The 26,914-nt window shown below is 49.7% G+C and overlaps 9 protein-coding genes across 9 annotated transcripts; 7 read left to right on the forward strand and 2 right to left on the reverse strand.

Annotated features, from left to right (window-relative positions):
* Nucleotides 1-182: 182 nt before the first annotated feature.
* PENARI_c015G08910 (glycosyltransferase) lies at nt 183-2,957 on the forward strand (the record flags this gene model as incomplete). Its single annotated transcript, XM_022633853.1, has 5 exons — nt 183-1,027; nt 1,077-1,237; nt 1,288-1,651; nt 1,708-2,058; nt 2,219-2,957. The coding sequence occupies 5 exons, from the start codon at nt 183-185 to the stop codon at nt 2,955-2,957; spliced, it is 2,460 nt and encodes an 819-aa protein (XP_022486328.1).
* A 1,321-nt stretch (nt 2,958-4,278) lies between these two features.
* PENARI_c015G02018 (uncharacterized protein) lies at nt 4,279-5,268 on the forward strand (the record flags this gene model as incomplete). Its single annotated transcript, XM_022633702.1, has 1 exon — nt 4,279-5,268. The coding sequence occupies one exon, from the start codon at nt 4,279-4,281 to the stop codon at nt 5,266-5,268; it is 990 nt and encodes a 329-aa protein (XP_022486395.1).
* Nucleotides 5,269-6,304: 1,036 nt separating this feature from the next.
* PENARI_c015G05548 (uncharacterized protein) lies at nt 6,305-9,229 on the reverse strand (the record flags this gene model as incomplete). Its single annotated transcript, XM_022633780.1, has 1 exon — nt 6,305-9,229. The coding sequence occupies one exon, from the start codon at nt 9,227-9,229 to the stop codon at nt 6,305-6,307; it is 2,925 nt and encodes a 974-aa protein (XP_022486463.1).
* Nucleotides 9,230-12,371: 3,142 nt separating this feature from the next.
* Nucleotides 12,372-13,279, forward strand: PENARI_c015G09616 (ribulose-phosphate 3-epimerase RPE1; the record flags this gene model as incomplete). The annotated part of the gene is made up of 3 exons (XM_022633866.1): nt 12,372-12,614; nt 12,708-12,959; nt 13,019-13,279. 3 exons carry the CDS (start codon nt 12,372-12,374, stop codon nt 13,277-13,279), a joined length of 756 nt encoding a protein of 251 aa, XP_022486317.1.
* Nucleotides 13,280-13,453: 174 nt separating this feature from the next.
* PENARI_c015G05544 (uncharacterized protein) lies at nt 13,454-14,585 on the reverse strand (the record flags this gene model as incomplete). Its single annotated transcript, XM_022633779.1, has 2 exons — nt 13,454-14,296; nt 14,370-14,585. 2 exons carry the CDS (start codon nt 14,583-14,585, stop codon nt 13,454-13,456), a joined length of 1,059 nt encoding a protein of 352 aa, XP_022486397.1.
* Nucleotides 14,586-14,865: 280 nt separating this feature from the next.
* PENARI_c015G11875 (uncharacterized protein) lies at nt 14,866-15,289 on the forward strand (the record flags this gene model as incomplete). The annotated part of the gene is made up of 3 exons (XM_022633923.1): nt 14,866-14,939; nt 15,106-15,131; nt 15,192-15,289. 3 exons carry the CDS (start codon nt 14,866-14,868, stop codon nt 15,287-15,289), a joined length of 198 nt encoding a protein of 65 aa, XP_022486377.1.
* Nucleotides 15,290-17,475: 2,186 nt separating this feature from the next.
* PENARI_c015G05127 (uncharacterized protein) lies at nt 17,476-19,375 on the forward strand (the record flags this gene model as incomplete). Its single annotated transcript, XM_022633769.1, has 2 exons — nt 17,476-17,730; nt 17,834-19,375. 2 exons carry the CDS (start codon nt 17,476-17,478, stop codon nt 19,373-19,375), a joined length of 1,797 nt encoding a protein of 598 aa, XP_022486245.1.
* Nucleotides 19,376-20,350: 975 nt separating this feature from the next.
* On the forward strand, nt 20,351-20,969 carry PENARI_c015G01358 (uncharacterized protein; the record flags this gene model as incomplete). Its single annotated transcript, XM_022633689.1, has 4 exons — nt 20,351-20,406; nt 20,592-20,673; nt 20,738-20,823; nt 20,885-20,969. 4 exons carry the CDS (start codon nt 20,351-20,353, stop codon nt 20,967-20,969), a joined length of 309 nt encoding a protein of 102 aa, XP_022486449.1.
* Nucleotides 20,970-22,018: 1,049 nt separating this feature from the next.
* On the forward strand, nt 22,019-25,087 carry PENARI_c015G06769 (uncharacterized protein; the record flags this gene model as incomplete). Its single annotated transcript, XM_022633805.1, has 3 exons — nt 22,019-22,829; nt 22,899-22,933; nt 23,000-25,087. The coding sequence occupies 3 exons, from the start codon at nt 22,019-22,021 to the stop codon at nt 25,085-25,087; spliced, it is 2,934 nt and encodes a 977-aa protein (XP_022486408.1).
* Nucleotides 25,088-26,914: the final 1,827 nt, after the last annotated feature.

Consider the following 26,914-nt stretch of genomic DNA (forward strand, 5'->3'; position numbering starts at 1 on the left):
AATCCAGCAACAACGTGGAAACGCCGATCTATCCCATTTAAGTTTTTATACATCTGGGCTCTATTCTTAGCTGTTTTAACGGGTCTGAATCAATGTCTATTCTTGTTCATTTCAATCTCCCACAAGTTTTAACTCTCAATTCTGCTCTGTAAGACACTCATACGGCAGGCTTCCTTATTGAAATGACAAACCCCCGACAAAATTCCACGTCTGTTGATAATGACGATCCTCCCCCATTATACGAAGATCTATGGGGTGCAGAAGATAGATCAATGGGACAACGAATGCCTCCGTCCGAACTATCATGTTCCACTGCACCCTTATCTGACCTTTTTCTGACCGATGATGGCCGTGTGGACATGCGAGTTGGATCCCGATTCAGCCGCAACCTTGAATGGCTGATGGATAACCAACCCACCGAAGCGGAGTCACCTAGGTTGGCAGAGGCAGCCCCAACATTTGCGGCTCATTTTGACCTTTGCCTAAACATTGTCATCCAAGTGGTGGGCAGTCACGGTGACGTACAGCCCTTCGTCGCGTTGGGCGAGGAGTTGCAACGACATGGACACCGTGTGCGGTTGGCAACCCACGCCAAGTTTGAAGCATTTGTCAAGCCAGCTGGACTCGAGTTCTACCCTATCGGCGGAGACCCTGTTGAACTAATGTCATACATGGTGCGCAATCCGGGGCTCATTCCGAGCATGAAGAGTCTTTTAGCGGGCGATATTCAACAGAAGCGAGCCTCGATTGCCGAGGTTCTACAAGGCTGCTGGCGGTCTTGCATAGATCCAGACCCACACGACAACAAGCCATTTGTTGCAGATGCTATCATTGCAAACCCGCCAAGCTTTGCCCATCTACATTGTGCACAAGCCCTTGGGATCCCGGTTCACCTTATGTTTACTATGCCTTGGACTGGTACCAGAGCCTTTCATCATCCTCTTGCAAATTTGAAATATTCTGGGAACGATCCTACCATGGGAAATCTTATCTCCTATTATTTTGTTGAATGGGTTACATGGCAAGGGTTGGTATTTTCCCCTCGTCAATATTGATTCTTTACTAACATACTCCAGACTAGGCGACCTGATAAACAAGTGGCGGAAGGATACCCTAGAGCTAGATCCCATTCCAGCCATAGAGGGTCCGAATCTGCTCGAAACGCTGAAGGTCCCCTTCACATATTGTTGGTCGCCCACATTGGTTCCAAAACCGGAGGACTGGGGCTCGCATATAGGTAAGTTGGCTATGTATGCAGTAGAAAATATGTGCTGACTTAAAGTGCAGATGTCGTTGGCTTCTTCTTTCGTGATCCAGGGGCATATGATCCACCGGCAGAGCTAGATGCCTTTTTGCGTGCGGGTCCACCACCCATTTACATCGGGTTTGGCAGCATAGTTCTCGAGGACGTGGAAAAGACCATCTCAATCCTTCTAGAGGCAATTCAAATTACAGGGGTACGCGCTATCATCTCTGGCGGCTGGAGTGAACTGCATGGTCAAGATACTCCTGATATTCATTATATTCGGGACTGTCCACACGAGTGGTTATTCAAGCAAGTCGCCGCTGTCGTACATCATGGTGGTGCCGGTACTACAGCATGTGGTCTACGCAACGGGAAGCCAACCACTATCATTCCCTTTTTTGGAGAGTAAGTATCGCCCCCTTTTAACGTAACCATCTGAGACTGATCAATCGTTTGCTTAGTCAAGCATTTTGGGGTAACATGGTCGCTGCCGTCGGGGCTGGGCCGGATCCAATTCCCTATAAAAGCCTGACGGCACAGAAGCTGGCAGATGCTATTTCCTATTGCCTCATCCCACCTGCTGTGACGATGGCTCAGTATATTGCGGACAAATTCCAACAAGAATGTGGTGTGCGTGCAGCAGTAAATTCGTTCCATGCACACCTTCCACAAAAAAAGATGAAATGTGACCTCATCCCAGGAAAAGTTGCAGTTTGGAAACTAAAGAAAGGAAAACGGATCTTCAAACTGTCTAACACAGCCGCATTGATTTTGAAACGCGAAGGGCGATTCCAAAAGAAACACCTCAGAAGGTAAGTAAAGAATTAAAGCCAGCGACTCTCCACCTGAAGATTCTTGCGTGACTGACTTAATCGCGAGAATAATTAGATATCAGAGTAAGCCCTTTACAATTGAATGTCAACGCTGGGATCCAGTTACGGCCGTTTCACTGGCTTCACTATCAACCTTTAGCGGCATGGCTGATGCCACAGCCGGCATTTTTATCGATCCTTATAAGAAATACAAGCATCTCCGATCAAGTCGAAATTCGAATACTTCTATCTCAGCCGAGGTGCCCTCCATGACACACATTACAACTCATCTTGATGCCGAGGTGGACCCGAATCATCTTTCGAATGACCCTGAGTACGCTAAACAAATGGCATTAGCTTCAGCAATCAGTCTCGGAAAATTTCTCGGCCGCTCTTCACGCGGCATGTTTGTCGATCTACCCCTCGCGGCAACAGAAGGGATGCTGGCCATCCCCAAACTATATGACGCTCAAACCAGAGTACATGGACCTGTGCGAGGATGGAAGAGCGGTGCAGTTGTGGGGTGGTCGATTTTCAGGCATGGTCTTTACGAAGGCTTCACGGATATATTCGTGCATACATACTATGGCAAAAAAAACGAAGGCTCTTTTGGAGTAGCCAAAGGATTGATGAAGGGTTTCACCAGCTTGACTGTTAAAACGGGAGCTGCGACGATTGGCCTGGCTGCTTATTCAAATCAAGGAATATATCGGTCCCTTCGGGCCCGTTTAAGGACCAAACTTACTAGGTGGGTTGTGGAGGCGAGATGGGCTGAGGCGGAATGGATCGTGAATGATGGGAGCGGCGTGAATGTAGATGTGACGGCGTTATGTTCTTTATATGACGATTTGTTGGTCACGAGAGATAAAGCACACAGAGCACGCTGGAACTTTGCCTAAATCGCAGAATTTTTTATTTTATAAAACAAAAAGAAGAAAGAAAGAAAGAAACGTGGAGCACATAGTACCTTTGTTCTCGGCGGTTGAATACGCGAGAGGGGAAAATAGTCGGGCTAAAGGGGGTGTGTGTATATTACAAGATTTCTACCACCAAAAACATCAGAGCATGCAACTCCTGCTCTAGTAGATGAAAGGAGAGGAAATTTATAGCCTGTGGTGTGTTCGACGCCTTGTTTTCGATCACAAGCTTCGTCTGCTTCCCTATTGGCAGTAACCTCCAACGGCGGGAATCCGACTTTTCTCACTCGCTTGTTTCTAATTATTAAACTCAATGGCAGATTTCATTGAATTGCTGTCATCGTTTTATTAGGTATCCTGATATTTTCAAATGCCCGCTGCGTAAGAAAGTTCCCCTGCGCCCACAAACACAGCGCCAATTCCTGGATGATGATAGATCCATTGCTTAGCCTCTACTACCTCTAGGCTGAACCATTTAGAAAGTGTTTCACGTTATTACATAAATAAATCTGCGCCGTATCCGTATTCGTGGATCTTAATGCAGTGGGGCTGTGGAGTGTCAGGCAGCGATTTCCGCAAATGCAGTCAGCTTACTTCTTTGCCAAAATTTTCACTTTAGCGCAAGAGACATGATATATAGGAAATAGTCGAAAATTAGGATATTCCCAGGTATACACGATATCACCGAGGCGACAAAAGGAAGTAAAATGAAAGGAAGTAAAATGACAGGGCGTACTCTTAATCTCAACTCGCTCCTGTCCAAAGTGATTCAATCTGTAGCTTGTTTCAATCTAATATTATCAGATGTAGACATTTTTCCGTGGCCTAGTGGCTTGGTATAGAGTCCAACATAGTAACGAAACAAGCCACACTTTTGAATGTTACTGCCTTGTTTTTAATATGCAACATGAGTCCACTCCAAAGGGGTCTTCTATTTCGAGATGGACAGGGAGTCAATGTCAACACAATATAAAGAGACAATTAGGTCTCTAAGATCCCCAAAGAATCACCCAGAACAATCAACCATTCATTCTGCTTCGTTTCCACAATTCTTGCAGCGATGGGCAACCTAATTGGCGCCTCATCCATTGATGCAAGTCCTTCCTGGATGTTGTATTCTCTGCATTCCTTACGTCCTCATATCATTCCTTCTTTACTTTCATTGCTCTACCTATTCTGCACGGGCTCGTTATACTTCGATGTGGTCCATCATTTGCTTCATCGTTGCAACAACTCGTCTCATCCTCTCTTTCAATGCTTGGCCCGTATACACCGTTATCACCATCTCTACTATACACGGCATATGAATTTCAACGAGAAATACCGCAAGCAAAATCTTTTTCAAGCATTGCCGCTTGAACTAGGACTTCAGGTCATTGGCACCGTACTAGGGTACATTTTCGCTACTTTGGTGACTCCCAGCGGCCAAGTGTGGATTCCACGAGCTCACCTGTGGTCTATCATCGGGTTTCAGGTTGTGAAAATGATTTTTGTGATTCTCACAAGTGGTCGTGACTCGAACCATCTCGTCTACGACACTGCTCCCAAAGATCCTAATTGGATCTTTGTAGGCCCAGAGTTCCACGCTCTCCACCACGTTTACCCAGATCGCTATATGGGATCCTTCATCAAACTGTTTGACTGGGTATGGGGCACCGCCTACTCCTTCCGAGGAAAACGCTTCGTGATCACCGGTGGAAATGGAGCTTTCGGTCAAGCCATGGTGACAGAGCTGGAACGCGAGGGAGTGCAGAACATTCGCAAATTAAAGTTTGGTAGTGATTGGGATTATGACCACTTTGAGAAAGCAGCCTCGGCGCTTTCAACCTGTGACGTCCTTATCCTGGCGCACAGTACGAAAGGAGAAGATGCAATGAAATCAAATTGCGACTCAGCGGTGCGACTAGTGCAGCTATTCAAGCAGCACAGAGAGACAAACACATCCAGTCCAACGCTTCCCGAAGTATGGTATGTTGGCAGTGAAGCTGAACTGCTTCCGTCGTTTGGAAATGCACAGTTACAACGCTTCTCTGACTCAAAACGACGCTTCCTCCCACATGCGCGTTCATATTATGATGATGACGACATACTTTACCGCCACATCGTTCCGTCGGCTTTCCAGTCATACATGGGGTCCGCCGTTCTTTCAGCAGGCTGGGCAGCTAAGTGTTCAATGTGGTGGATTCGGAGAGGTGCTCGCTACATTCCTGTCTCCTACACGGGGGTTGCCTATCTGAATTATTTCAAGTTTATGTACTGGTTTCCATATGCACAGGATATGAATAGTCTATGAAAATAATAAAAGCGAATACCAAATTCAAACCATCTTCTTTCCTGTTTTGCCGCTGTCTATTTAAAAGGTATCAAGGCCATTTTTTTGTTGAGTAGATATCTAGTCAGTCTGCTATAATTTGGCAGACGGACACGATACGGCAGCTCCATCCCCGGATTTGCGGCCAGATCTACGTCTATTGTGGCTGGTGTATGTCCCGTATACCGACGGATCGTGGGCAAAGGCCAATAGATTGCGTGTCTAGAGAATCCCGAGCTACCACAGTATTACACGCCTAGGCAATACTCCTCGGCGCACCTTAGTTTCTCCAGTATTTCCTCGGGGTTTGGTAAATTGTCCGCCGCCGAGGATAGACCTTTCCAAGTAAAATCCGGAACAGCAGAAGGAAAGGCGTAAGGCGTCAGGCAATACTGGAGGGACTGTCCTTGGCGCCACACTGGGGCTGACTAGCGCATCATGTTGGGAGAGAAGCATCAGCTCGGCGTTTCGTGTCTTAAAATGAGGCCATTGTCTTTGCCAACATATACTCGGCGGGACGGACCTCGTCCGACTTAAGTAAATGAACTTAGGAACCCTTGTCATGTCTTACGTATAGTCCGAGACAATTGTGGACTTATACCACGGGTGATAGGCTCCGCAATATCAGGCACCGGTGTAGAACAGAATTGCGCAACTTGTTCAATTGCAACAGGGAATAATAGGGGTAGGGCACCTGTCGCCTATTGGATGGAGCTGTCAATATTTCCCTTTGAGGCAAGAAATTTGCATGGATACCCTGCGGGAGATGTTCCTATCGTTCAAAGGAGAAATTTGATTGTCTATTTATGTCAATCACTTGTGACATAGCATTCCACGGAGGTTGAACAGTACAACAAATACTCCCTTGAACGTTAGCTATAGATTAGCAGACACACATCGAAGCTGGAAAGATAGGATGCGTATGTACAGGATACATCAAGGTAAATTACATTAAGAGTCAGCCACCAGGGCCCGACAAAATACGTACGTACTTAGCAAGCATATTACGGTCATAAACCTAAACCAACCCAGAAGAACGACCAGCCCTCTTCCTTGGCTTCATAGCCCAACCAGACAAACAAGTCCAACCAGCACCACTCTTCCTCCCCTCATCAAAGACTGCCCCAACACCCTCAAGCAACATCGATCGTTCCCGACCCATCTCCATCCGCAGCTTCAACAACCATGACTCCCACATCCAACCGCCGAACAAACCAGTGATACTAGCGATATCGGCTGTGCTCCCGACTGGTCCTTGTACGGCTTCGTATCCTTCGATTTGGCTTTGCACACGCGGGGCGGGGGTTTCGCGTGGTGGCTGGTGCTCGATTGGCTCTGTGCCCATAGGTAGGAACATCCAGGCGCGCTTTGTGCCTACAAATCCGTTGTTGCGGAGACGGGCGAGGAACGTCTTTGAGGCGACTGGGTCGTAGCCGCGCTTACGGAGGTTGAAGACCATCTCGACAGATGTTGCTGAGGCGTACGGTCCTGCGCGGGAGATTTCTGCGTCTAGGACTTGGAATTCGAGGTAGCCGCCTGGCTTGAGGCAGCGCATGCATTCCTTTAGAACTAGGTCGTATTCGTCGCTGTTCTTGCCGGCTGGGCATTCCGTCTTGAGTAGGGAGTGGAGGGAGCGTGCTGAAATCAGGTCGAATTGGTTGTTGCCAAAGGGGAGTTCCCAGAGGCTTTGGACAGTGACCTGGCGGTGGTTAGGTGGGCCTTTGATGGCGCTGTTCACAGTTTGGTTCTTGGATGCCACGGTGTAGACCTTGACATTTGGGAACTCGTGAGCTGCTTGCCACGCCCAGTCGCAGGAGGAGTGGCCACCGAGATCAAGGATTCGGAAGCTGCGCTTGCCTGGTGCTTCAGCCGAGCTGGGGTTGGAGGTGGTGCGTGCAAGCCGGCGCTGAGCAGGGCTTGTGAGGAGCTTGCCGCCATTGAGAGACCGAAGAGCGTCCATGGCCCACATGGGCTGGCAGAGTTGAGCGAGGACCAGTTGTTCCTTCTCAAGCTTGTCGAATTTAGCCTTCTCAGCTAGCTCGGATGTGATCACCGAGTTGCGAGGAGCCTTGGCAAAGGGGCCCTTGTACGCAGGTCGCTCTCGGCGGACAAGCTCATACTTGCCAATAAGACAATTGATATGCAGGTCGCTCATTCCAAGACGCATGGACTGAACAGCATCGAAGCGCATGTTACGGTGGAGGAAACCATCAGTCTTGCTTGATCGTTGCCTAATGGACTGGAAACCTTGCCAGTAAATTGAGTCCTTGCTGGCAAGCATTGACGGCAAGGGACTCAAAGCCTCGGGAATAGCCTCGGAAAATCGGACCATCTTCTTGGAAGACTCTTCTGTCTTCTCTTGCACTTCAGCCTCGGCAGCTTCAGTCTCATCATCAGCAGCCTGGATGGGCTCAAGCTCATTTACTGGATTGGTCTCATTGAGAGCGGCGAGGTACGAGGCCTGTGCAGCCAGCCAGACACTGGTTCGGTCGTGGCTGTCAACTGCACGGTGCTGTAGTTCCTGGTCATAAAGCTCGTCATATTCGTACCCATTTCCCGAGCGAGGAATCTCCTGAACTTGCACAGCATCAAAGGCAGCGCTCATCGGACTATCCTGGTAGATGGACCGACGCGTTGGTGTCTCACAGAGACGAATGGCAGTAGGCGGGTCTTCTTCATCTCGAACCGCTGTGACTGGGTCTTCTTCAACAGGGCGTTCGGGCCAGTCGACCACCTGCTCCACAATTTCCCCCTCATCCCGACGCCATGGCAGGTTGTAGAATCCTTCTGCTGCTGCTGATGTTGGCTGGTTGTTGGTATTTGGAATGGACCAAGTGTGGCGGGCACGCGGCGCAAGCGAGGCAAAGAAACCTCCAGGCGACGGGATGCTCAGGTCACTAAAGCTGTATCCAGACAGCTCGGATGCCGGAGTAACCCCATCAGCACTGCGTGGACGGCTGGGAGGTGCTTGCAGCTGCCACATCTCGCCATTTCCTTCGGAAGTTTCAGACCACGAGTCAGGTGTACCATCCAGACGAATATGGTGCAGCATAGCCAGAGCCGAGTCAGGTAGGAAGACACCCTGGTTCGTGGGCGTGGACTCGCGTATTGGCTCGTCATTCAATTGAAGCGACGGCGATGGTGAGGGTGAATATCTCTGAGCAGCAGAAGGAATCTGAGGGAAATTTCCCAGAACATGGCGCCAGTCATCGTGCGAGCTCTCAATGGCGATAGGCACTTCAATGTCTGAGCTGCCATCTCCATTGTCCATATCACTATCACTTCCATCCAGATCGGGTCGAACATGTATATCATGCGCGGTCCAGTTTGTATCTGGTAGAGACTGAGAGTCTGGTGTAGCCAATCCACTGATGACCGATTCCTGGTCGGAAGAGATACTTCCATCGAGCGAAGGAGGAGCGTGGTATGCGGGTACGGCGCGGCCGAGCATGGATAAAGCTGCAGGGGACACAGGGATCTTGGGAGGGGGAGTTGGTGGTATTGGCGAGCTCTTGTGACCCCCGGTCATGGATGGCCACACTGTAGGTGAAGGAATCTCGAGGGTGAGGAGGCGTTTTCGACTTCCTGTTGAAGTCACTGAGTTCCGAGTAATTGGTGTCACCAAACTTGATGGCCGGGTATCGGGGGAAAAGCACGAGTCGCTAATTTCCGTCTCATTGTCATCCATATCGTCATCTGTGGCGTCGTACAGGTCATCGTATCCTTGAGAATGTCGTTGCCATTCTGTATCTGTATCTGAGCAGCACGATGATGTTGTCCCCGCAGAGAGAGGCGATCTTAGACGAGCAAGGCGGGCATGTGTGGGCACTGATAGACCGGTTGTCTTGAGTCTCAGCTGCGGGCTGATTGCCGCTCGCGTGGGTCTGGGAGGTGAGGCCTTGGGACTAGTCTGTGCGAATTGTGACTCGCGCGTATCCTCCATTATAGTATTAAGCACCGTCCCTCGGGCCTGCCGGAGGGGCGGACATCGAGCAGTCGAGCGGAATGTGTCGGTCATCGTATCAACTGCTGGATGCTGGTTTGTGTGAATGACAGTATATCTAGGGTATCTCGGGTAGGAAATGAAGACACCGATCAACGGGTCTGATCAAAAGAAGGTGTGAACGGAACACAAGGAAACAAAATGAAAGTGCACAAGCTACCGGAGCAGGCACAAAAGACAAATAAACAGAACGCTAGACTTCAAAATCACGGCACTGAAATGCCTATATAGTCGATTGGGCGCTTTCACCAGCCGGGGAAGTCCAATGAACAGGCGATCCTTGCTCACGGATTGTCATATTGTTGTAGAACTACTGCAGCACTGGGCACGTTTAGTCCAATAACCCCGGTCGCGACGGTGGCTAGCAACGGTCTGATTGGTATTGAGAAAGTGGGCGCATCGCCTTGGACCAGGGTGTCATCTCCTGGAGGAAGAGCCAAGACCATTTTCTCAGCAAAAACGAAAGGCCGAATAGCAAAAAAGGTAGTGAGGGCGAATGAGCATCGTTGATGTTGTGATGAACCGCCGGGGTCGAGGGATGCAGTGTGAAGAGGTCGGTGATTGGCGCAGCGTAGCCGCCCGACTACTATCTTTAGGGGGATTAGCGGCTTTTCGACGTCAGTGCAACCTCATTTATGCCGATTTCCACTCAATACGGAAGGACTTGGGATAATTAATGATCGGTGAGAAAGGGAAATGAGGGGAAATGGCCGCCAAGAAGAGAGTAATGCACACTAAGACATGGCCCAACACATAATTATAGAACTGCTAATTGACCGCAGTTGGCCACATTTGTCCATGTGACTTGGATGTGACCTAAAGGCGCGTAGAGAAGCTAATCCCAACCTTCATACATGGACTGTGATACGATCTCCAAGTCACATTAGATTACCCTAATGGCGCTACCATAGACATGAGTTATCACCGTATGATCGGACTTTTCATAGTCACCTTCCCAAGGTTAATAGGGGAACTTTGAATAAGCGATAATTTAAATGGCCACGCCACACATACTGTAGACCTGTTGACAGCGGTTAGTGTGGCGCCTTCACATCATGTATGCAATTCTGGACACGACAGTGATACTTTCATATGCCAATGTATTCGATACTTCACTTTACGCTGACCGAGGCCCCTTGCCCACAGAAAATGCTAACCTTTTCGGAAGACCGGGAATGACTGCACATACATTGGGAGATAATGTTCCAGGCCAGCAGTAGTCTACCGGCGACTACCGTCTAGGTCTTGGCTCAGGCTATTAAGCATATCCATCAAACAATCAGATCACTTGCAGAACGCGGTAACAACCTAAACACATCACAGTTCCAATCTATGAGTTGTACAGATATCTTCGCGCTGCTGACCGTTGATTGCACGCATGCACACCTCTGATCTCACATCGAATTGTTGGTTCGAATCAAAAGCTGAGCTTTTAGTGCTCCAATATTAATCATTATTCTACGCATGAAGAGCTCCGGTGCATAATTCACCTCGCCTTCGAGCTTGTGCCGGATACATCAAGCTGGTTCGTATCGCGACGGGGAGTTCCGGTTCACAGCCAGATTTTAGTTAGCCCTAGGAGATTCAAGCGGAATCAGGAATACCGCTTTATATCGCAAAAGGATCATAGCCCGAATGATCTACTCAAACTGCATCCATAACACTCGGGTTTGTGTTGCTGGAAAGAGTCCTTGGAAGTACGTAGCCTATCTACCACCCCGGTACTTTGGTTTGGCCTCTGATTCAATCTGATGAATGTAACATCAATTCATCCATGCTAAAATGAAGTTGGAACGATCTAAGCGTTCGAATGGAGTGGATGTTTTACCTATTCTTCATTAAGGGATCTGCTACTCTTAGGCGACTGTAGTTCATTGATATTTTTGAAACATCAAGTGGCTAGCTTGACATATTTTGTAATGAACAAGGGCGAAATGATTGCAAGTTTGTTTCCGCTTCATCGGTTCATGTATTTTGGCGCGTAGTGCTGGAAAAAAGTATCCGAAGTAGTATATTTTGGGCGCATGGGCGACAGGGCCATACAACTATACAACAAGGCCTGTCAATTAAAATGATAGCATCATTCCTTATCTCTAAACACTTAGAATGTAATTTTCAAAAATGTTGAGAATAACCAGTCCGGAATTTGTTGTTGAAGTGTGTTGATCAAGCCCGGAGCAGTGTGCCCCGACTAGCAGGTGTGGCCCGCTTTTCCAACACAGTCCAAGCACGACATGGAATCGGGCAAAAGAATGGTGGTCCTAACGGCTATTGAAGGACGGTAGGAGAAAGAACGTTCCCGATCTGCGAGATACACATGTAGGAGGATCTACTGCTAGCCGATCGAGGTTCGAGGATGGTCACCAGGTAGAGTCCAGGCCATGATCAACAAGATAGTACCCAATAGCATATAGTACCTATTGGATATAGTTACAGCGGTCCGTGGATTCAAACCATCGAGGCTCACTATTAAGAATCAACCAAAGAAATGAGAACCGGTGGGGACATGATTGGCTGCTTAGGACTCTCCGAAGCTTCGAAGATTCCAGGCGATTCCTAATTTGTTTAGATCGAAATATCCCTGTCTGATCCCCTGTCTATCAAGGTCAGCAGACGGGTGCAATTTTTATTTCTTGTTTATGGCGACGGAATCACCCAAATGGGCAACCCAGGGTATTTCTGTAAGAGGAGTTGATTTGTCAGATGATCTATGCAGTCTCCATATTTTGCCCCCATCAGTCAATGGCAAGGGGCACCTGCATTGTACTGCAGATGTAGGGGAGGGCGCGATGTAGATCGTGGCTCCCACGTGAGAGTCGGAGCCCTTATCGGGTTCTTTGTGGAAAGAGTTGGGTAGAAATAGACAAGAGGAAAGAGAAAGAGAGGAAAGAAAAGGAAGCGAAACACCGAATAACGATGAGAACAAGTTATATACTTGTGTAGCCAACTAGAACCTCTACGGGTGTACGGTGAACCCACCTTCGCCACTCTACAGCTTCAGACATCGTCATACTAAAGTAATTTTTTTCTATATCTGCCCCTCCCCCTCCTTTCCACCTCATACAACACATCACGACTCACAATGTCACCGCCCGCCATCATCGCCCCCTCCATCCTCAGCGCCAACTTCGCCAATCTCGGCCATGATTGCTCCAAGAAGATGGAACAGGGCGCCGACTGGCTACACGTCGACATCATGGACGGCCACTTCGTGCCTAATATGACAATCGGCTGCCCCGTCGTCTCCCAGATCCGCGGCTGCGTCGACAGACCCCTCGAGCCCTGCGGCCGGGGTACATTTGATTGCCATATGATGATCATGGAGGTCCGTTGAGTATTCCCGCGGAGATCCGCGATCCCCCAAGCTTCAAGCTCCTCCAGTGTGAAGCTCCCAGCTGACATATTTTCTTCGTTATAGCCCCATAAATGGGTTCGCGAATTCAAGAATGCCGGTTGCGATCTTTACTGTTTCCACTATGAAGCGGCTGTCTCCTCCGTCGCCGCGACCGACCCTACCGATAAAGAGACCACCGATCGTACCAGCCCCAAGCAATTGATCCGTTATATTCATGAGGAAGGTATGCAGGCTGGTATTGCTATTAAGCCAGATACACCTGTCGATGTGTTGTGGGATATTCTTGAGAGTGAAGACCCCGCCGAGCGACCAGACGTGAGTTCTATTTCGAATTGCCCTTTCTATACCCAAAGTACTTGTACTGACTAGAATAGATGGTGCTCGTCATGACTGTGCACCCCGGTTTCGGTGGACAGAAGTTCATGGCTTCTGAACTCCCCAAGGTCGCTGCTCTGCGCGAACGGTTCCCCGATTTGAACATTGAGGTTGATGGAGGTCTTGGTCTGGGGACAATTGATCAGGCTGCTGATGCCGGTGCTAATGTGATCGTTGCGGGTTCGGCGGTCTTTGGTGCTGCGGACCCTGGCGATGTCATTGCCAAGTTGCGCGAGGCTGTCCAGAAGCGTCGCGGTTAGATACATACAAAAGGGGGTTTGGTGTTTTGGCCTTTTATTCTTAAATTACGAGTTATGATTGGCATTGTATGTGGGTGTCTCCATGGGGTTTTGATCTATTTGCGCTTAACTTGAGCAAGGGAATTGTTCAATGTACAGATTTCATAATCATCGAAGTCGTGAAATGCATCTCCCTCAGTCCTTGGACTCTGTCTCCTTATCCTCTGCGTCTTCCTTCTCCTTGGCCTCCTCGGCCTTGGACTCCTTGGATTCATCCTTATCCTTCACATGCTCTTTGACGTCGGACTTCTTGGTCTCAGTCTTGGGTTCCTCGGCCTTGGGCTCCTCAGCTACTGCAACCGCAGTTTTAGTGTCATTCACATTCTCAAAGAGCGGTGTCGCGACCTCCTCAATCGTGTCGGCTCCCGGTTGCTCTGCAGCCTGCTTGCGGATAGCATCGAGATTACCAGAAGGCTCGTCAGCAGTAATAGACGCCCTAATCTCACGCACAACCTTATCCTGCTCCGCCTTATCCGTAGTCGAGATGATAGAACCGCGATGATGCTCAACCAGCCCAAGCTCCTCGGCATTATCCGCGTGGAAGTTGGCCGATGACACGGCCGCCATTTCAGGAACGAGGATGGGACGTTTGGCTGTCTTGGGTGAATCGGGGGCAGTGTCTGGCAGCTCGGCGGCGACGGAGCCGCGGTGTCCACGGGGGGCTGGCTTCTCAGCGGGTTTCTCCTTCCCCGGTTCTTTCTTTTCTTCGGACTTGGACGCGGCCTTGGATGCGGCCTCCGAGCTGGCCTGGCGCAGTGCAAGCACAGCTTTGTCGTCTTTCTTCTCTTCCGTCTTAGTCGGCGGGCTTTGGATCTTGATTGTGGAGGGCCTGGGGGTTGCGGGTTCAGGCTCGGTCTTTGTCTCGGTCGCGGCGGGGATTGGGTTGCTGGTTGCTGGCATTCCACCCAGGTCCTGGACGCTGAGGACTACCAGACGGAGCTCGCCGAATTCGTTCCATTCTTCGATTTGTTCTAGATCCTGTGGTTTGGGGGTTAGTGGTGGTGTTGGGAGAACTGGGAGCTGTCTTCCATGCAAGGGGATGGTCACATACTCCCACAATGTCGCCGTATTTCACCAGGCCTGGTAGCTTCTTGCCCTTGGAGCGGCGACCCCAGAGCTTCCGAGCAGATTCGTCGGTGGCAACATCCACAGCGCGGAAGGGAAGCTTGTTTGCCTTGAGAATTGTCTCAATGCGGGCAGTTGCGGTGACGATGTGCGATGACCCCGCGGTCAGGGACGTGTAGAGGTAAAGAGTTGGGTCGGACATAGTGTGTGTGTGTGTGTGTGTGTATGTGTGTGTGTAGAGGTCAAGATGACGAGAGGGTGAGGTGAGGGGTTGAAGGTTAACCAAAGTCTTTAATGATCCTCTAACTCGAGCTTGAGCGTGTGGAAGATCGAATTTCCCCTGAGGCTTATGACGTATCACGTGCAAACTACATGTATAGACTTGCAACAATTTATTTTAGTCTAATCTTCAATCTTCGCCTTATATCTTTCTAACTCCCATGATGTAGTCTTCCTTCTCTCTCCACAATATGTGCCGTACAATGTCTCCAACGGTTACCCGCCCTGGCAAACGGCCCCAGCGTGGCAACTTGACGTCACTCCAACCCAATTCCAGGTTTGGCATCATTTGGGTCCAATAGCAGTCTGTTTTATGTCAGTTTCAGTTTGGAATACTAGTCAGTGCAGACTATTGCAGGGCTTGGGAGTTTGGCTGTACTCTGTACATGAGGATATGGCGTGTCTAAAACATCATGGATGAGTGCGCCTGACCTATATCGAAGTCTCAGTGCCAGTGCCCATAGCTCTGGTTCGTACGTAATGTGATCCAGTCGCCTCCTGGTGCATCTGACTCTTATTTCTACCACAGCTCTAGGCATCGAGCAGTCTTTCAATGACCACCAGCAAATCATGAGCGAACGAATTGTCAACATCAAGCCTACCTCACACACTAAAATTAGTGAATAGATTGGCCAGCACAGCAGAGGACGCGACAATCCGATATACACCAGCTGCTCATAGAATCGCCATCGTCTGGTACAGGTATACGCAATATACGCAACTCTATAGCAGGGCATCTATCGGTCCAAATGCAACACGACAATGTACAAGCAAGGATCCACCTCGGCGATCCAGACTGAATGTGTTATACCATCCATCCTCACCAAGTACACACCCAGAGCCTTAAAAATGCGTCGCAAACCCGAGGCGCAAGCCAGCCATGCACAGCCGGAGCCACCCCCTTGTCAAACGACAAAGACAATTGACCTACTCACTCGAACATCCAAGCCCTTGGAAACCGGCCTATGGAGCTCGCATGGCATCTTTATTTATCCTGACGCGAATCGGGACCCTCGCACCCGACTGGGTGGACAGGATTGCTTGTGGCTTGACTTGGCGGTGGTTGCAGGTTGCCAGTCGGATCGTTGGATGGGTTGTCTCATGACAGAGCTGCGGATTCAGTCTTTGTCTGAATGTTTCTAGGTTACAGATCGAAGATTAAACGTGGGATTGTCGGAGTATAGAACGATACTCCAGTTGAAGTAAGCCCCCGTTGTCGATCTGTTCGGTTAGATTCTGCGTTCCCTTCTACTTCGGGGAATTGATATAATTAGGAAATATTAGGCAGTGAGAATATAGTAGTGGCTATTTACCTATTCCAGTCCCCTGCATCGAAATGGCCACCCGTGCACAAACTCAGGAACCTATCATTATAGAAAGCTCCCCTTCGCCGTCCAATCTCACGTGTGCCATATCCCAGTCCAGGACAATGCAGGCAGCAGGTCTGGGCTGTGATGCAGGGGCTGGCTTATCAGGATTTCAGCTTGAAAGACACATGTCGGAGTAACTTGTAGGGGGTTGGCGGTTTTGATTGCTGTGTTTCTGGTCCCGAATGACGAAACTGAGGTTTGCTCTAGAGTCGATCAGGAGACGTAGATTCGACTTGACGGTGAGGCCGGGTATCGTGTCAAATGGTGGACGGACTCTCGGGCCACCCTGTAGAAGGCGGTGCAGCAATAGCAAATCCCCGATTTGTCGGGTGTATAGGTCCTTTTTAGTAGAGAGTGATACATCCAAATCATTCTGCACTTAGTTTTGTCCACAACGCTCAGGGCGATCAAAGTCTATCCTGAAATAGAGAACGACGTAATGAGTGAAGAACTTGGTAGTGTACTTCTGGCATGAAACGGCGGCAGCACCAGTAGTCGCCCAGGATCAGCATTTGGTTTCAATAGAAGGGTGGAGCGTGCATCACGTGGAGTTACTAGTGCAGAACCCGAAAGGATTAGGCAAGCAAACTGCTGGAATACTCCCTTCTCCGTAGTTCACATGGAATGCCTCCTGTTCTAGATTTGAGATCCTGGAACCATGGAACTGGTGCGGGAGTTGCCCATGGTTCAACAACGTATAAACAGCTCAAATATCGAAGATCTCTCTTCGCATTTTCATTTGCATTTTCATCGGTTGGGCATTCGAGCTGCACCTGATGGACCACAGCGACGTGGCAGCCATCCAGACGAACCATCCGCATCTGAGGGTCTTGGCTGGAGGGCTCAAGGGTTTCCCGCTGTAGGCGCTGTATTCGCGGAAAGGGGATGTATATGTATAGACAGGTAGCAGGTCACCTTTTCGTAAGCAAAGTATTCGCTGGCCTCGGGAGACTCTCGGGCTGATCCGGTTCGCTGCCTCACTTTTTGGTCTTTCTCGCTCCCGCAGCTCAGCCAACGAGATGTCTCTTTCCCGTCTGTCACCCGGGCTTGCTCCGATGGTTTGTTACAATACATCATAGTGGGTATAGGGGTCCAGACTCGGGATCGACTTGGAGTATAGTAGCCTCTGTTAATCCTCGTATCTCATTTTGTAGGGGACCTTCTTGAGCCCAATATTTCCCTCTTTTACGCGTCTTCTCCCAACTTATGATATTCGGTGATCTACCAATCCACCTCAGATCCTCTGTCTTGATAAGATCGGCTTTCCATCTGCCTGCCACCTGCCATCTGCTTTCTGCAATTATTTCCCCCCAGATCTACGTACGTTGTTCCTATTCTGTCGCAGCTGTATACTAACCCGCGCAGACTCCTCTCCCTACATTTGACTACTGATAGACAGTGACTTACCCGGCCATTGTCCATTGTGAGGAATCGTTCCACACCATGACTGTCCACCTGGCCGACGATGAACTGTTCACGAGAGCCATCTCCGGATACCGCGAAGTGTTTTTGGTTCAACATTCCCACCTCTCGGAATCCGAACAGATCCAACTCTGGAGGGAACGGCTCGGTCAGTTCATGCCGGCCCCCCAGGATGAGCCCGTAGGGAAACCAGGGAAACGGTCTCGACAAGATGCGACTCCTCGGACGATACCTCCCTGTGACTCTGGTCTCCCACGGGCAAAACGGAGAGCCACCGTAGGTGACCTTGGTCTCTTGCTCCTCTCGTCTCCTGCTCCCATGCGATCGCTTCTCTTGTCTTCTGACCCGCCACATCCGTCCTTGGATTGACCATTGGCAGACCCCGGACCTCGCAGTCTCCGATCTGACGCGGAACCTCTCGCACGCCTCCTCTCCTGACCTACCGCGGACCGCGTCCCTGTCGACTCCCGAGGGAGCCTACCGTCACACCGCCATGGTCCGCTCCCAAAGCCAGCAGATCCCGGTCTCCCACCGACACCCGCCTGCCGGGGCCGCCATGGGCAAACGCCAATCCTTCGGCCCCCGGACCCGTCGTCTCGACCATGTCGACGAGTATTCGCCCTCCGAGTACGCCCGCTATTTGGACACCTCGCAGCCGTTTGACGCGGCCTGGACTTTCAATGGACGGACTGGACCATCCTCCCCGTGCCCCTGGACGTCCCCCTTCGACCAGGCCTCGACATCGGCAGTGGAAATGTCACGCAGCGAAACCACCGACTCACTCATCGGCGGCATCGACATGTTCCGCTTTGACTCGTCCGGACCATCGCAGACCCCAACATCCATCGGCTCCGTTCCGCCGGACTGGGTGCCAGCTTCCTCCCCTTTCACGTATCAAGACCCCTTTCTCTCTGTGTATCCTGACCTAGATCCCACAATCCCCATGACGTTCTCCAACACCTCCCCCTTCTCAACCTCCGCTCCCCCATCCACCCCCTTTTGCCCCATGCCCCACGCCTTTCCCTCAATGGAGGCAGCGGAAATGAGACCCTCGGATTCATTCGACAGCATCAACTCGGCAGCTTCACAATCTCGCGCCGCACGCCGCACTCACGAGCAAATCGCCCATGGCGCCCGTCCCATCGCGCCAAAGCGCGACTCCCACGACAGCACCATGACCCTCTCCGACCCAAGGGACCCGCACAAGATGCTGCGCATCTCCTCGGCAGACGGCACGACCAAGGAAGTGGCCGCCATCCCCAAAGCATCAATCCACAGACCCCCACGCCCAAAGACATACTGCCACCTCTGCCAAGACCATCCAGACGGCTTCCACGGCGATCACGAGCTGCGCCGCCATATCGAGCGCGTGCATTCTTCCGTCCGCAAGGTCTGGGTGTGTGTCGATATCTCGACCGATGGGAATTTCCTAGGGAACTGCAAGGCTTGTCGGAATGGGAAGAAGTACGGGGCGAATTATAATGCCGCTGCGCATTTACGTCGTACCCATTTCAATCCTTGTCAGCGGGGTCGCGGTGGGCGTGGGAAGGAAAGTGAGAAGCGCGGTGGGAAGGGCGGTGGTAATTATCCGTCTATGGACGTGTTGAAGCATTGGATGGTCGCCACTGAGGAGGTCATTGACGGCGCATCTCTGGATGGTGTCGAGTCGGGGGTTCTAGTTCGGGGTGAGCGCAATGTTCCGATGCATTTCGAGGTCGACGCGACTGTCTGCGAGACTGTTGAAGATCATGTCCCGTTTAATATGGGTTCGGCGCCATTTGATGGGTATGGTCAGTTCTCCGAGGTCCCTGGCGCGCCGTTCAAGCTCGATCTTGATCTCGAAGAGCAAGCTCCTCCCAAGTCTCCGGTCTATTTCGACCCTCAGCGACCGTTCTCGCCAGAAGTGGATTCGTATGTGTGAGTTGGGCGTAGTCTCTTGTATGTTCCTGTCCGCAGTTCATATTCTTTGGTTCGTGTATTGTATTCTTTTGGGTTTGGGGGTTGGATCTGGTTAGGGTGGATCACGGTGTGATTTTCATTGGCGATTATATGTATATGGAGCTATAATGAATGTTAATGAAATATCAAGTAGCATGTACAAGCATTCAGGGCATCCGTGGTACGGAAGCCGAAGTACCGGGTACCGCGTAGGCAACAACAATACGGTGAAGTGCCAAGAGGAGCCGATCACCCGGAAGAACGCGTTGGATGTTTCATGAGTGGCTGAAATGCCTCAGTTGCGGGCCTTGACAGCCAATAGTGCGCTCCGGCCGCAGCGAGATTTGTGGCTGACTTCGTTGGTCAGTAGGGCTGGTGGCTGAAATCGTGAGAGATACAGCCAGGGTACAGGGTTTCGGTACCTCTGATCCCACAGTTGAAGTGAGTGTGCTCTGTCAGATGTATTCTCAGTCCCAACACGTAGTCGGTAGATGTAAACGAAATAGAGAGATGTGTAGAAACCATCACATTGAGAAATCTTCAAAAGGGGCAGAAAAAGGTACTTGGCGGGTACCTCAGCCCTGCGTTCTTGGCGGTCAAACCCTCACTTCGGGGGCCCCGGGCAAGTACCTCCCAAGTACCCCAACTCTTTCTTCAGTTACACCTGTAAAGTCAGTCTTCTCCTCTTCTGATCCTCTCACTTCTCTTCCTCATCTCCCTTCGCCCTTCTTTCATCCATCCCATTCGCTTCTCTCGGTGTCTTTTCACAGACTCCCATCCTCAGCCAATCTTCGTTCCTTAACAGACCCAGGTATGTGGTTTTTACCGCCGTGGCTGTCGTGTATCCTCTCAGGGCCCTGCTTCAATCGCCCCGAGGCGCAGCCTGTCCCTATCGCGTTGCTTGTGATCACCTTGCTGATTTATTTTCTCCTTTGTCTTCAGAATCGTCAGCGCCATTATGTCCTACCAGCAGCCGCAGGGCTACTATCCTCAGGGCGGACCTCCCCCGCAGGCGTAAGTCCATATCTCGATCACATATACCTCCAATTTGGCGGTCGCTTTGAGCCCCAAAGGGACTGAATGCGATGGTCACATCGGCCGACTTCAGACCGCTTTGCGACCGCCAAAGTTGTGACCTAGTTTAACCCCGTCTCGCATCTAAAACAACACGATGGAATTTGTTCTGATTCGGACAATAGTTACGGTGCTCCGCAGGGCGGCTACTACCCACAAGGCCCTCCTCAGGGTCCTCCCCCTCAGGGCTACTACCCACCCCAGCCGGTACGTTCCAACTCTGCAAACAAATCGCAATGTTCGGGGTTCTTTCCATGCTAACTATCTCCAGGAATACCAGCAGCAGCCCATGTACCAGCAGCAGGCTCCCCCTCCCCAGGAGAAGAAGTCTGGCGGTGGTGGCTGCCTCGGATGGTGGTAAGTGCTCGTCCGGTTGTGATCAATGAAAAAGCCACTAACATGCCATCTTTACTTCCAGTCTGGCCACTCTGTGCTGTTGCTTTGTCTGCGAGGAGGGCTGCGAGTGCTGCGCTGAGTGCTGCGAGTGCTGCGAGATGTGCTAAACTCTATGACCTATGACATCCACGATACTTTTTTCTTGCTGGCGTTGATCATTCTCGCTATGCCCGGCAGCGTTCTGGGACAAACTACACCACTCTCTCAGTGCAATAATTTCCTTTCGTCCACGTTTAGTTGAGCTTCCTTCTTTTGGAATGGATACTTCCAGCATACTCAAATCGAGCTCCACATTTGCTCCTCGCATTCTTGAGTTAATTTGATCCCCATTGGGAATGTCCCTCTGTTTATCTACGACCATGTACATAGGTACTGCCATAGATGAATACCTGGCTCCAATCAAGCCCAGCTTTGTACTAATATTCCGGGGCTTGGCATTGATACCTGAGCGTTACACCAGAATGATAACATTGAATTTGATCTTCACCTACGATCTGTAGTATATATCGATGGTACCGCCATGAATAATGCAAGTCTGATCCTACTGCAGATCAACGGCTTACTTCGACTACATGTAGTTACGGACTTAATCGGTCCATCTGTATTTATAATATTACAGCCGAGGATCTGCATGGAGGCGCCTCACTAAAAGTCTAGCCTCTCAAGGGATTGGCGACTAGGTAGTCTCCTTCTTGTGCCTAGGCGCCTTGCCTATGCTTCGTTAGGTTAGCACTTGCAGAGATGCCCGAACATGACATTTAATAAAAGCCTGTAAGATGTGCCTTGATTTATGTTGTTATTATTTTCTGTTTCACACGCAAGTTTCATGCTTCGGTCACCCTTCTCAATCATAAAAAGCCGCATCTTATAGTAACATCGGAACAAACATGGAGAGCGGCGTTGGACCAAGTCCACTCCATAGTAATGGACTGTGCCTATTGTCACTCGATGGCGGTGGTGTAAGGGGCTTGTCAAGTCTCTTGATATTGAAGGAGATCATGATGCAACTCAACTCGAAGCGCGAAAACAGCCCGCACCTTAAGCCTTGTGATGTGTTCGATCTGATTGGGGGTACGAGTACAGGAGGGTGAGTGTTGCTAGAACTATATGCGGACAGGGCTAAGATGTATTGCACGCTATCAGGCTGATCGCGATAATGTTGGGAAGATTGGAGATGGATGTTGATGAATGCATTGTGGCATACACTGAATTGATGGAGTTGGTTTTCAGTGAAAAATTGAACAGCGTTCCAGTGGATTGGTCGGGAAATATAATATCGCAGTATGACAGCGCAAAGCTCAAAGCGGCAATTGAGAATGTCATTCTACGCTCTGGGCTGTCGTTAGCGGATCCAATGGACGATGGAAAGCCCTGTCTATCGCGAATCTTTGTCTGCACTACTTCCAAAGATACGCTACAAACCACCCGCATTCGAAATTATACCGTGCCCAATGAGGTTGCATTGGGGGCGACCATTTGTGAAGCAGCATTGGCAACGTCTGCCGCAACACGATACTTTGACCCGGTTACAATCGGAAATCGCCAGTTCGTTGACGGCGCATTCGGTGCCAACAACCCTGTGGAAGAGGTCGAAGAGGAAGCGGCTGACATATGGTGTACCACAAGTCGCGACCTGAAGCCATTAGTGAAGTGTTTTGTTTCCATCGGGACAGGAAATCCAGCACCAGTAGCTATTGATGACAATGCCCTCAAATTTCTTTCGAAAACGCTGGTCAGAATGGCCACCAAGCCCGAGAGTACTGAACGTCGTTTCATGGCTCGGTGGAGCAACGAAGTGGAGGGAAAACGGTTCTTTCGTTTCAATGTTGAACAAGGATTGCAGCAAGTGCACATGACGGAGTTCCAGAAACGAAGCCTGATGGAGTCTGCCACACATGATTATATCCACCAGTCTGGCCAGAAGGTCCGCGTTCGGGATTGCATTTTGAACCTTGCGGGAAAGGAAGGTAAGAAATGAGACTCACGACCGATCATAACATGAATGTGAGTTAGCTTCGATTCTCATACCTTCACAGAAAAGACGAGTGCAGATTTTGAAATCCTCATAAATGTGAGATACCCAAGATGATCGTGTGGGAGAATCCATTGACTGGCGAGTATATTGACTATCAATTAGGAGCACCATGCTCTTATCATTCGCAATCGGATTATGGCAACCGTTCACTCTTCCAACTTGACCGTGGGTGTCAATAAGCCTGCATGTTGGGCGGTTCCATTTGAAAGAAATACTCGATATGTCGACCGTGAGGTCGTGGGCAAGCTCAAAAGAAGACTCTTCACCAAACACAGACTGGAAAGAATCGCTATCTTTGGGCTTGGTGGAGTAGGCAAAACACAGATTGCTTTGGAGCTTGCATATCAAACAAGAGAGTTGTATCCTGACTGCGCTGTCTTCTGGCTCGCTGCAGTGGATATGGAGACTATCCAGCGAACATACCAGGAGGTGGCGGACAAGCTTGGAATTGAGCACGCCAATCCAAACGATGATGTGAAGAGTCTGGTACAAACTCATCTCAGTAAGCCCACTGCTGGCCGGTGGTTACTGATCTTTGACAATGCCGATGAACTCGATATGTGGACTGAGACCAAGGATTCAACGATTGGCCGACTTGAAAGCTTTCTACCCAAGAGTGACCAAGGTGCCATTGTCTTCACCACCCGAAATAGCAGGGTGGCTCAGTATCTCGCCGCTACAGACATCATTGAGATCCCCGAGATGAGCGAACACAAAGCTACTCATCTTTTACGAAATTCTTTGACAAATAAAGAACTTCTTAATGACGGCATAAGTACTCGCAAGCTTCTGAACTGTTTGACTTTTCTTCCATTGGCCATAATTCAAGCCGCTGCATTCATGAACCAGAACCGAATGACAATCGCAAGCTATGTTGATCTCTTGAATGGACAAGAGCAAAACGCTATTGATCTTTTGAGCGAGGACTTTGAAGACAAAGGTCGATACAAAAGTGTCCGCAACCCTGTGGCGACTACGTGGCTTACATCCTTTGGACAAATTCAACGAACAAGCCCCTTAGCGAGTACTTACCTTTGTTTTATGGCCTGCATTCAACAAAAGGATATACCGGTCTCGCTTCTTCCTCCAGCGGCAGATGTCGAGAAGCAGAAATCGATTGGAATTCTCAGTTCTTATTCCTTTGTACGATTGAAAGATCAAGATTCTCAACTCGATATGCATCGCTTGGTTCAGCTTTCCACAAGAAATTGGATGCGATCTATCAAATCGTTAAAAGATTGGGAAAGCTATACGCTGCGGGTATTGGACTCCTTGTACCCGGTTATAGAGGTGGAGTTTTGTAATCAATGGCGAGCAGCAGTACCTCATGCCATTCGTATCCTTGGCCTCACGTCAAAGGATAATTTCACCTCTGAAAGATCTCGCCTCTTGTGGAAGGTTGCAAGATGCCATTCAATTGATGGAAGGCTCAAAGAGGCCGAACGGCTTTATGGCGAAGTGATCAAAGTTGCAGAAGTCTCGGGCGACCCTGAAAACCCCTATATTCTTCTAGGCCGTTCGGGTCTGGCAAATGTCTATCTGATACAGGGCAACAAGGAACAAGTGGTAAAGCTGGGTAAAGAATGTCTTGAGCTCAGCATCAAAATCCATGGCCCTGATCACCCTGATACGACCCGGGCTCTCCTTCAGTTGGCATGGGCACACAGTTCGCTCATCGACAAAACGGATGGTCAGAAGGCTGAAGAGTACAGCAAGTTAGCAATCCAACGATTTATTAAGAGCCTCGGACCAGGAGACCCTGAGACAATGGAAGCAATCATGAGTTTGGTGACGATCTATAGATCCCAAGGAAGGCTCTCGGATGCGGCAGAACTATCCTTGCAATGGCTGCAGATCACGAAACGGGTGCTTGGGCTACACCATCCTCGAACCGCGAGCGGTATGCTTAGAATATCTCGGCTGTACCTTGAGCAATGGCGACTGAAAGAAGCCGAGGCCATGTGTGTGGAAGCAGCTGGATTGTGCAAAAGTACCCTTGGGTCTGAAAGCCCTCAGACATTCCAAACTTTGGAGTGGCTAGCTGTCATATGGGAATACCAAGGACGACGGGATGATGCTGCCAAGTTGATGAGAGAATGCATCCATTTGAATGCTCAGGTCTTCGGCGAAGATCATCAGTTCACCCAAAATCTTTGCTCTCAACTGGAGTCGTGGACTAAACCCAAGTAAGAATCCTTTTTTTTTTTTTTTTTCGCTCATGATGGATAGCCCTTTCAAGATACTTTCATGGCGTACACACTAACACAATTCTACAAGAACAGTGGCATCGGTTTTGAAAAACAGTTGGAGCGGGTTTCGGCGTAGCGAGATGATGTTGGAACGAAGAAGTCGATATCCGAAGGTAAAGGTGTACGGACTTTATAATGCTGCACGGCAGCCGAAAAACGACCCTTGGATCAGCGAGATCAAAGAAGCAATTGAGGCTATGTCAATAGGAAATCAAGACTCCAGCAGCCAAGCAACATTTTCTGGAAGTGAGATTTTGCCTGGGACCAAGTTGGAAAAACAAAAGAACCTAAGGTAAATCTGAAACAAACGAGAGGCTCAAGATTTTGAATTCATTTGCTTTGGTGATTTGAGTTTGGATATGAGAGATGTACAACTGGGAGGAAACCCCTCGAGTATCACGCTTACAAGCAGCTAAAAATTGTTTGCGTAGTCCTATTGAGTAGAATTGAGGCACACTTTCATCTTCACTTAGAGCCATGCTTTCACATATGTGTCGGTGGGGACATGAATATATGCAAATGTTGGTTGTTGTCAAAAAAAGGAAACTAAAGCCGTTTACCCACCACACACTCTAGTATCACAATATTCAATCCTCAGCATGAGATTGCCATTGGTGCGAAGATATCTCTTTCCGAGCTCTCATATTCAATAGCGTCGAAAGCCCTACTTCCAATAACTCCACTAGCTATACGAATGGGCGGAAGTGGCGGAGAGCCATCGCGAGTCATCCAATCAAAATACACACCTAGTATCAAGGTGAAGCAGGTCCTGGTTGTTTGGGACATTCCACGGACAATATTTCCAAAATGCGAAGTGGTGTGATGCCAACATGATCCTGAGAATTGATATCGGTCGCGACCATCGGCGGCCATCGCAGAATAGGACCACAGGTTCGAACATATTAATATGAATTGCCTCAAACCAACACTATGCGGGCCTATGATTAGCACAAATATATTTTTCAAGTACCCTCACACGAAACCTGTCGGCATACCCGGCCCCAAGATTATTCGAGCGCAGCAAGCCTGCCGCTGTAAGACCGGGACTCCACTGTGGCTATCGGAACAGACAAGAATTGGTTAGTAGACCACCGAAGACACGTGCCCAACGACTCCTGCGTCGCACACTTCACTCTATTGGGTATATGATTCATAGAGTAAGGGGCTTCGGCTTGTGGCGATCTTGTGGTGCACTTGCTCTTAGAAATGGCTTGGTTCAAATAGAACAGACTATTACAAGGGATCTCTCTCCAATATCAAGAAGGGCAGCCATGCTTTCACTCTGTTGATCCGAGCTGATCAAAGTTGAGATCCGATTTGTCTCGGTTGGGCCCGAAGCTCCCAAAGAGGAAAGATCTGATAAACACAGATAAACTTGGGTGTTGAAAGTTGCGCAAGCGAAGCAGAGAACAGGAAAACGCCCGTGAAATGGCCCACAACTAATTTCTCGGCCCAAAGAGGCCAAGCGAAGCTTGAACAGCCACTCCGAAGCTTGGTGTGGGCCACGCTTGCTGATTGCGTGTTAGGGCTCGCTAGATAAGATTACCGCGACATCTGATTAGATCTTCCTCGTTGCTAGTGGAGACTCCAAGACCAGAGCAAAACGTCTTAGCCTGCGTTTGTGGACTCGCGCGAAATGTTTTTATCAAATTAAAACCCTTGGCCACGCAAAGGCCCAGTTTTGTCTGCGTGTCAGAGCCCGTGGTTCTGGCCGGCGGCCGATCTCGGGTAAACAATATTTTTCTATAAAACATCCGGACTCCCACAT

Source organism: Penicillium arizonense (assembly GCF_001773325.1).
Source record: "Penicillium arizonense strain CBS 141311 chromosome Unknown PENARI_contig015, whole genome shotgun sequence".
Lineage (NCBI taxonomy): Eukaryota > Fungi > Ascomycota > Eurotiomycetes > Eurotiales > Aspergillaceae > Penicillium > Penicillium arizonense.